Genomic DNA, 11,273 nt, shown 5'->3' on the forward strand with positions numbered 1-11,273 from the left:
AACCCTATTTACCGGATTAAACAATACGTACATTTATATTCGCACTAAAAGCTTTAAATAAACACATTATATGTATATATATACTGTATATATGTATATATATACATATATATATATATATATATATATATATATATACATATATATACACACACACACAAACACGTTCAGATTAAAGTTGCAGAAGTATTTCAATCCACGAATTCTGTAATAACAGACACTTCATAAATGGAGAGCCACGAGGGGAATAAACAGCAAACCTGAAATTCTCTCTCTCTCTCTCTCTCTCTCTCTCTCTCTCTCTCTCTCTCTCTCTCTCTCTCGTTTTAATGACTGCATTATCATCCTGATTATTTATTTATCTCTCCAAAGTGGAGATCATTTATTTTAGACAGTAACACCTCCTTCCAAAGTTCATATTCTCTCTTGATAAAAATATTCACATAACTATTATCAGCCTCTCAATTTACGATGTTTTATGGCTTTTAATACTGGTATATATAGCCTTCCTCTCAATATCTCTTTCTCGGGATTAATCTCTGAAATGACAGCTCCAAAAAGTTTGCCTCTCCATGGCCTTAACCAAGTGATAACCGCTGGCCATCACTTTCCAAAATGAAGCAGATGCACTGAGTTTGTGGCTGGTCACAACAAGTAAAAAATGCGCAGAAGTTTCTTCGGCGAAATCAAGTTTTCTGTACAGCCCCTACAACGCATAATCAAGGCCAGCGAAAATTGATCTATCTTTCGGTGGTCTCGGTATAATACTGTGTGAGCCGCGGCCCATTCAACTTTAACCACTGCCCGGTGGTGGCCTATCTATATCGTTCCAGAAGCACGATTATGACTAACTTTAACCTTAAATAAGACAAAAACTACAGAGGCTAGAGGGCTGTAATTTGGTATGTTTAATGATTGGAGGGTGGATGATCAACATACCAATTTGCAGCCCTCTCGCCTCAATAATTTTTAAGATCTGAAGGCGGACAGAATACAGTGCGGACGGACAAACAAAGCCGGCACAACAGTTTTCTTTTACAGAAAACTAAAAACGAGCCATTTAATCTTAGGACTTGCTGGATAACGCTTAATACGAAAGTCGTCTTATTACGAGTTCCTGTTTCATTCGCTATGAGGTTGAATGCATTACAATACATCCCTCATGAAATAGCCTAACCATTTTTTTACCCTGATTACCTCGCTCGTAAGATTGAGACAACTATTTTTAAAAAATCCATTTCCTTTGTTCTAAACTGTCAAATTCTGACAACTCCATAAAAGCAACCCTAAGTTTCTTGTTACTTACACTAAAATCCAAAATATCAAACTCCAGGCTCTATTAAATATAGAGATTTACGAAAAAGAGAAGCTACTTTGAAATGTTTCATAAATCATGCATTTAATACAAAAAAAAAAAGATAAACTCCTCCTCCTCCTCCACAAGATTAGGACATCATGGTACAAATACACTGTCCTTTATATGATAATAAAAACAAATTATAACCTAAATCTATGTCAATAGAAAAATCTAAAAGAAGAAAACCCCTTATGCTTCTTCTCTTACACCATAATACTGCCAAGAGGCTAAAAGACAAAGGATTATCACAAGTTTCAGGCAAGACAGCGAAGCAATAAAAGATAATCCAGGGACTTCAAGTAAAAGAGAAAAGAAAAAACAAGCTCATGGCCCAAAAATTTTCCGAGCGACAAATACGAGAGGGAAAAAACAGCCCCGAGACGTCTTGAAACAAAGGGATGTAAAGTGAAAAAAAAAAAAGTCCCAGTGACAATCAAGGGGGAGTCGGTGCACTGAACATGCAAATATTAGGGGATACAGTCCGAGGAAATCCCGGGACGACTCCGACAAAACCTTCAGGTCTAAGGTTGTATTACTGAATGAAGATAAGTGGGGAAGGAGGAAAGAAAGGAGGGCGTCTTAGCGAATGAAGGAAGGGGGGGGGGAGTGGAAGGAAGGAGGGAAGAGAGAGGGAATAACGTGAGAGGGAGAGAGGGAATAACGTGAGAGGCAGAGAGGAAAAAGAGACAGAGAGGGGTTACTTACTGTTAAGAGCAAGTTGGGGAGAAAAGCGAGGGTGGACAGTATGAATTTGGGGAGTAAGAGGAGAGGCGGAGGGAGAAGAACAAACACTGGAGTGGAAGTGAGAGAAACCCAAAGGGAAGGGTGGGGGAGGAGAAGATCGGCGAATATCTGGAAGGTGGGGGGGGGGGAATAGAGAGAGAAAGAGATACTACACCAGACTGGGAGGCAGCGAGAGGAAGGAGAGGAACTGGAAAGGAGGGCCTGGATGAACCAGGAAAAGGGTAAGTGGAGTAAAAGAGGAAAAAAGAAGACAGAAACTATAAGATAACAATATAAGATAAAGTAAGAAGATAAAAAGAGTTAGTATGATATAAAATATTCCTCACCAAGACCACGCAGTTCAAATTCTTAAATATTCCAAGGTTAGCGCCAGAAGGTTGAGAAGAAAGGAAGGAAGGAGGACGCTAAGGAAGAGATGAAAAGAACCAGAGGAAAGGGAGGTGGATGGTAGAAGGAGATGGAGTAAACCTGGAGCGCGAAGAGGAGGGGGGACGGGGGAAGGGTGGGAGGGTCAGATGGGATAAAAACAACGCGAAGATTTAAAAATCTAAGATTTATGTCGCAACAGAATCCAGGCCAGAAACTTTGGCCGGGCGCCGACTGTCAGAGAACGCCTGGCGTAGCGGTGGGAATAAATAATAATAATAAAAAAATACCAGGCGAGATATTGAAGCAATTCCTGCACTTTATACCTCGAAAGAATAAACAACGGAAGGGGGAAGCTATCTGGAGGACACACAAGGAATATAAATGACCGAGTTCAAGAGCGCAAGAATTTAACAAATATTTACCGTATGTATGGATATTTACACCGCATTCGTGTGTGTGTGTATATATATATATATGTGTGTGTATGTATATATATATATATATATATATATATATATATATATATATATATATATATATATATATATATATATATATATATATATATATATATATATATATATATATATATGTATATATATATATATATATATTATATTATTATTATTATTATTACACATTTATTATTATTATTATTATTAACTTCTTTCAGTTTTTAAATATTTACAAGTAAACATGTTATACACAGGAATCTTGTGGGTTTCTCTTTCCATTATAAATATTGCTGTTCGACCTCCCTTCCTTGCCTCTTAGTAGAATAGTGGATTAATTTTCTATTAAAGCTAGGAAGACAATGTAGATTTCTCGCATGAGAAAGAGGAAAGCGAAGGGTGGGAATTTTAACTCATAAGCGTCGTAAGGGGGATAGGTTTTGCTAGGCCAGACCTTAGATATACTGTTCTTAAACCCCACTTTTCTTTGACTTATTAACTGGTGATTCTTTGTCATTTTTCCAGACGATACCCGCGACCAAGCCCCAAAGTAGGCTTTGGGGAAGAGCTTAAAGAAACGCGACTGAAGTCCACCCAACATCGGAAGACTCTCAGCTCAGCCACGATAGCGAACAGAAGTGTTTTCAGTGCTGTCTCCAAGCACTCTTTGTTTCTCCCCCCTTTGTCTCCATCACGTGGGACGATTGTTATTCCTAACGACCCAAGGAATCTTAATGCAACTGATCACTGCATTATTTAACCCAGTGGTAATTCGAATTGTGACAATTACTCCCAGTTTTCTTTCTCTTCAACTGAATCTCTCACGTTTCTTGTTCAAATTTTTATCTCTAAAAAAGTCCCTAACTAAGAACCCCTAGTAATGCATATTCCCTTTATGAAGTCATATGTTAATTGCATTCATTGTTGTCTAATGAAATAGCATAACTTATCCTCCATGTGTTAAAAGTACTATTCTTGATATATATAACATTCATCCCATGTGATTAATTAATTACTAGTGAGAGCTTCTTTAGTTCAAGATTGTTATCTGGATACTTATTTTCCAGACGTGTTTAAACACCTTGACCCTGGGAGTTCCCTCTTGCTTGGAGAATAATCTTTTTTGTCAGTGCCAAGAAGCCACAATTTAACGTTCGCTGAATTCAGCTGCCTTATAAGAGCGACTCAAGAGGCTTATTAACTCTGTTGCGATCATTTCATTTAGCACTGAAGTATATAACCATCTTGATTAGGACTAATATTTTGAGCTGCTGTTAGCTCAGGTAAATAATCCATTTCCTTTTCATTTTTACTTTTGTTGCAACTAGTTTTCAGCAATTTTACTTAATTAATCCAGGTGGCTGTATGATAAACTGATATTTTGTAACCCTAGTTTCCAGCTGGTGACCTTATCCATTTCATTAGCGGTCCTTTAGAGCTTTATTTGGCCTTAACTGGCAGAGTTACGCGGGTCGTATGTAGAGCAAGGTAATATAACTCCAATTAATAGATTGTTATTGTAAATAATCGACCGACCCACGTAATAGCACACACATATTATATAAACATACGCAATCACTGTTGCTTTTCCATTTTAACAGGCGGCTATAGACACTGATTAAGATTTTAGACACGAGGCTGTTGCCAGACTTGGTTGTGATCCACAAACCTACTATCTACCATGTACATAATTCACAGCTCGTCTAGACAATAGCACAATAGATTTTCCGGAAAAGCTCTACGACCTCTCGCTGGAGAGGCGAAGCTGACTATAATTAAGAAAATAACATTTTGATTTATAAGCTTTATAATTCAATAAAATTTACACTGGTCAGTTGCTTATGAAAGGAATCACATCGTAAAATTTCTCAAGCTTGATATTGAAAGTTTTTATATTAGCGACGTTAACGCTACTATTAAAAGAAATGGTAGTAGGGCTGTTATCATAACATTTACTAAACGAACTATTATTATTAAATTTATTGGTAGCAATAGACGTAAGGCTACTGTTTGTTGTACAGTAGTTGTCGCCATTGACGCAAATATAACAGTATGAGGTATAATATCATTACTTCTACTACACAGCCCATCAACCAACAATTATCGTGCTCCCGCAGCTACAACCGCAACTTAACAAGTAGCAAATGACCCAAGTAATCAGAGCATCCTCGAAATGCTTATCTCATCATGACTCACCTGTCTGGCCGTAGGCGAAGATGCAGGCGTTGTAGCCCTCAAAGGCATTGTTGAGAATGTCCTGCCCCATGGTGGCGAAAACCTTCTCCTGCGTGGCGAAGTTGGGGCTCTCGGTGGACAAGGATTCGAAGCAGTGGTCGAAGGCGAACGTCTTCGGTTGCTTTCGACTGCAATGGACGAAAAGGAAGAGATGTTTATAAAAAGTCGACATGATTAATATTATTCATAATGCATTTTAATATTAAAGCATGAATGTTTTGGTAACATTTATGCATACTGACACACACAAATAAAAAAGCTGCTTGTGAGATTTCTACATAAATGAAATGCACTTCTGATTCGACAAAAAAAAAAAAAAGGTGACATGATTAACATTACTAATGTTGTTTTTGAATAACAGCATTTCTGCAATACTGAAATGGAGGAATAAAATGGAGAACAATCATTAATATCTTTTAATAATTAGATGTTCAGTACCATAAACATTTTTCCATACTGCAACGGAAAAAGGAACATACGATATTCAGTATTGTTTTCACAATGAAAATAAACGGAATAGGTGCCACAATAATCAAACAAGTTGAACAACGTTCTTGGAATTAAATGTGAAGTAGATAAGACAGTAATATTAAAATATATAATTTGCATAATTTTCAAACTTAAATGAAAATCAAGGATAACAAAATACAATGGAAATACAATAATACTTTTCTTGACAATTAGGGTTTCGGAATATTTGCATAACTTTTTTCTAACTACTATAAGAAGTACGATAAATAGTTTAGGCTGAAAAATTAACACTGGCATGAGCGTTAGTAACTACATCAATTTCCAAACTGATATATATTTGTAATATATTTCAAACTGAAACAAAAGAGATGTCAATAACTAAAACAAAAAGGTCGCACTATCATTTAGAACACTGTAAAATTAAACCTTGCACAATAGCTACTTTGAATCAGAACAGAATAGAAAAAAAGGCTCCATATAAAACGTCGACATTGCCAACAATATTCAAACCAATACTTAGTGAAGTTTCAATGAATGATATAAACACTATAACGCTGCGAATGAAGGAAAGTAATTCATAAAAACTACCCTAAAATCCTTTGCTCTAAACAGTCCGTGGTTGACCTCCCTCCCGAAGAACCGAATCAGTCATTCCTCTCACGCCTTTGACCACGCCTGTCATTGCAGCCTCCCCTCTCCCATCTTTATTCACTCCACTTTTCATTCTCTTCCCTCCTCCTTCCTTTCTCCTCAGTACAGCTTTCCTCCGTCCGTTTGACGGCCCGATCATTTCAGCGTCCTTCCTTTCCTCCTTATTCTTCTATTTCTTCCCTCTTCTTTGCTCCACCTCGTTTCCCCTCCCTTTGCTATATCTCGCTCTTCACCTCTCTAAAACTCTCCCAGAGAACTCAAATCTGTTCAGCCTACTTCCTTTCGCCCCTATTCCTTCTATTTCTCCTTTCTTTTCTCTCTCCATTCATCCTTCACTTTCAGTTGCAGCCTCTTTGCCTCTTCTCCCCTCCTAATGCTCTCCAAACGACGAACTCAGAAACAACAAGGCCCTGTCTCGGCTGATGAGTCTTCACGGGTTTCAGACTTCATAAATGATCGATTGAGAGAGAGAGAGAGAGAGAGAGAGAGAGAGAGAGAGAGAGAGAGAGAGATGGACTTGACCACCTATAAGTATGCGGAAATGAGAAACTGAAAAAGATTTTCGAGGAAGAAAATCCAGATGCATTTGCCACCGACAATCTGGAGGAAATTTGAGGACCTTAAGGGGCTCTTCCCACAACATATAGAGAGAGAGAGAGAGAGAGAGAGAGAGAGAGAGAGAGAGAGAGAGAGACTCAAGCCTTCTCTTTACTCGGGGACCAGCTTTAATTAGGTATTCTACATGCGTGGGCCGCGTTACAATTAAAACCTTGGCCTTTTCCTAGCGGCAGATAGCTAACTCTGACGAAATTTTCCTACTAACGACCTAAGGTACACAAGTCTCTCTCTCTCTCTCTCTCTCTCTCTCTCTCTCTCTCTCTCTCTCTCTCTTTGCCATGAAACACCTTCCAACAACATGCACTAAGAAATGGACTTCTTGGTGTTGTTGTCGGGGGGAAGGAAGCCAGGAAGTCGAGAGTTGTACCTAAAAGACCCTCTTGACTATTAAGTTTTATTTTCGTGCTTTTGTCTCGGAGTCACTCTCAAATCCCCGTTTTCGTTGTCCCATGACAAACCAGACTCCGTTTTCTTTGCAGGCTGCGTACGACCCAAACCTCTCGCAATTTGGAACTTTTTAAAGTCGAGTTTTCTGTTTAGAAGTAATTTCGGCATTTGCTGGCCGTGAATGATAAAGACGGCTTTTCCTAAGTTTATGGTAATGGTCGTGGCTGCAGTTTGGATTAGAGTTGGATTAATTAGTGCATTCTGTGAGTTAATTGAGCAGGATCTTATGGGGTATTTCCCATTTCCATAAAGAGGGCCTTGCCTCGAACGTTAATGCTGTATAATGTTTGTGCAATGGCGCTCTGTTGGCCAGAATTACGATGAAAGTAAACGTATACTAAAACTTATTTTACTAAAGAAGTGAAAACATATTCTATTTCTGCACAATCATAATTAGAAAAAGAACAATCACTTGACTTTAATTAAGAATTGTATTGTGTAACTAGACGAGTTTTTCAAGGAGAGTAAAATCTCCGTCTGGAACTGAGCTGGATTTAAAACTTGAAGAAACTACGGTGATCTAATCCCCATTATGCTACAAAGAGCGTAACAACCACGACGTGCACCCAACAATTAAATTTTCCCAGAAAGCTGTCATTGGACAAACAATAACAGAGAGAATAACACGCAGCCACCGCTCCATCTCCCCCTAAAAATAAGAAAACCGAAAATATCATACAACTATATACGTACAAATTCCACGAAAAGAGTCAAAGCGCTCGAAAAATGAAAGAATATTAAGGACACAAGGAGAAAAAATGTTTCACAAAGTGCTGACTCAAAATTTATGGAATAAATAACGGGGTATTTCAGAAAATGGACGGCTCAGTTCGATACAATTTCAATCGTATATTGCATTCGGCTGAATTCACCGTCATAACAAAAGGCCAGTCCTAATGCTTTATGAGATCTTTGAGAAGAAGACAGTTGTGTGTGTGTGTGTGTGTGTGTGTGTGTGTGTGTGTGTGTGTGTGTGTGTGTGTGTGTGTGTGAGAGAGAGAGAGAGAGAGAGAGAGAGAGAGAGAGAGAGAGAGAGAGAGAATATTACAAATTGATATTTACATAAAAAACAACAGCGCTTTAAAACTACGAGCATCATATATCGTTTACATATGTACATACACATTCATACATGCATATAATATATAAATATACCTATATATATATGTATATATATATGGGTGTGTGTGCGTGTGTGTGTGTGTGTGTGAGTGAGTGTGTGATTGTATGTACTCTTTTTGATATCGCAAGAACTAAATGAGGCAGGGTTTGTTTCGACTCGTATTTATCTCCCAGCAGATTAGATCAAAACCGACTATCGACATGACAGCTAACTGATTTTTAACGCCATCTGACAAACAAAAGGTTCCCGTCCTCTATTCGCCTCAACACATCCCGGAAGTGTGAGGTGCAGCGTTCGAAAGCGTTTTCTAATAATACTCTCGTGATACAGAACAAAGGCGCCTGAAGGGTATGAAAAAATGGGAAAACAATAACAGTCTCTTAATCCTATTTGGCGCAAAATGGATAGGTTTTAATACCAAGAATATTAACAAAATATGCGCTTATTTTCAACTTCTAATAATGCTAACAATAACTAAAAGACTACTGACAAAAGATATAGAAAGTGTTAAGATACATATAAAAAAATAAATAAAATTAACTTTTACATTATACATATACATATAATATATATACACATATATAAGTAAATATACATATATAAATACATATATATAGTGTGTTTGCGTGCATAATAAACTTAAGAAAATCTCTATTACTCTCCCTCCCCCCCTCCTTCTCACTCTCTCTTTCTCTCTCACTGGGTCTTTTCTTCCTCCAGCTCCTGACCACTAACACGTTTACCAAAGACGTTAAGTAATAGCTGTTAGCTGCGCCTGTAATCGGCAAGATCTAAGCTCCAATTAGGGTGCCTCAACACTTCATGAGGGATGAGGGAAGACAGAGAAGGAGAGGGATAGGGATAGTGTATGTATGTGCGTGCGTGTATATGTATATACGTCTGCATATGTATGTATGAAGAGATATAGAACTTACAGAGGAATTCAAAGAAAAAATCATAAAAGTGTCGTCGTCAGAACAAACAATTAAACACACATATACACACACACATATATAACTTATGACGACGACATTTTTATGATTATTTTTTTAATTCTTCATACACACACACGTGTATATATATGTATATATATACACACAAATATATTACATATGTATATATATATATTATGCATATATATAATGTGTATGTATTTATGTATACAAGGCAAACATAACAAAATTAATAAAACCTTCAAAAGCTACTAAAATAATTAGCTGATTCCGTGACGATAATAATCCCAAAGATATTTTCGTGATAATTACAATTTATATTGATAGAATCCCCAAGATATCTTCGAGATAATTTCAATTTACATTAATAGAATCCCAAAGATATTTTCGACATAACTGCTATTTATATTAACAGAATCCCAAAGATATTTTCGAGATAACTGAAATTTATATTAACAGAATACCAAAGATATTCTCGAGATAATTGCAATTTATATTAACAGAATCACAAAGATATTTTCGAGATAAATGCAATTTGTATTAACAGTCACAAAAATATTTTCGAGATATTTGCAATTTATAACAACAGAATCCCAAAGATATTTTCGAGATAATTGCAATTTATATTAATACAGTAGAACCCCAAAGATATCTTCGAGATAACTGCAATTTATATTAACAGAATCCCAAAGATATCTTCGAGATAACTGCAGTTTATATTATAGAATCCTAAAGATATTCTCGAGATAACTGCAATTTCTATTACAGAATCCAAGAGATATTTTCGAGATAACTGCAATTTCTATGAACAGAATCCCAAAGATATTTTCTATATAATTGCAATTTATATCAATAAAATCCAAAACATAGAGGCAATTTATATTAAACTAGTAGCCAATAAGTATTAACGTGTATTCATTTTCAAACGGAAAACTTAAATGAATGTCCTGTATCTTATATAAGAAATTATTCAGTCTTTAGCAATGAAATTTTACGTTAAAATAATTAGGGGTTTTCGCATAAATATAACTTTACTGATTACTTCCTCAAGTCATTACATGAAAAAAAAAATACTAGAGGCTTCAAGGACATATTGTGAACCACTGTAGCTCGCAACAGACGTAAAAGATCTGATAAAGGCTTCAATAATGACTTTTTTCCAACTTACATTCAACCCTCCAACTTCACCATGGATTTAGCTGGCATAAAAAATGTAATAAAAGACTTGTGTTTCGTCTGAAAATACATAAATAAAATAACCTCATTTTTTCCTGATAGCAATAAGACATGGAAATGAAATTGTAAAAATTATAAGATCAAAACAGAAGCTAGGAGTATGTCGAAAATAAATCGAACTGTATTAAAACCGTCGTACCCTACCACAAGAATGTGAAAGTATAAAAAAATTATAACAGTAAAAAGTCCTCATCAGTGCAAACCAAGACAACATAATCGCTGGAGATCAAGAAGCTAAAGAAAGCGGCGCATGCGCCTTCCTTTAGGTGACATGTTGTGACATCCTGCCTTCAGAGACTCCAGAGAAAACAATGGGCTGAAACTGAGAGGGGGAATACTTAAGAGAACTAAAACGACACAATGCACTGATACAGGAAAAAGGATAGTGTTTTAGTGAGGCAGTAACAAAAGGGTTAAACGAACCGCTGTTCAAGGAGGATGAAGGTCAGAAATGACGCTAAGGTTACAAACTAAGTAATATACGGGCTAAAGAACGCAATGATGATGATGTAGATAGATGGTGCGATCGAGGAGTATGAGATGGCGAAATAATGATACGAGCTGAAAGTAACAAATTACTTTCCCTTTCCAAATTCTTAAAATTATATTTAATAAGA

The 11,273-nt window shown here is 36.6% G+C and overlaps 1 protein-coding gene across 11 annotated transcripts in view; it reads right to left on the minus strand.

The window, feature by feature from the left end:
• Positions 1-11,273, minus strand: part of Khc-73 (Kinesin heavy chain 73) — a 559,564-nt gene that overhangs the window by 139,625 nt on the left and 408,666 nt on the right. For all 11 annotated transcript variants that reach the window (XM_067082031.1, XM_067082030.1, XM_067082029.1 and 8 more), the window contains exon 3: positions 5,119-5,285. In XM_067082031.1, the coding sequence (XP_066938132.1) occupies positions 5,119-5,285 (167 nt within the window). The remainder of the gene's footprint in view (positions 1-5,118; positions 5,286-11,273) is intronic.

Source organism: Macrobrachium rosenbergii, chromosome 37 (genome assembly GCF_040412425.1).
Source record: "Macrobrachium rosenbergii isolate ZJJX-2024 chromosome 37, ASM4041242v1, whole genome shotgun sequence".
NCBI classification, from domain to species: domain Eukaryota; kingdom Metazoa; phylum Arthropoda; class Malacostraca; order Decapoda; family Palaemonidae; genus Macrobrachium; species Macrobrachium rosenbergii.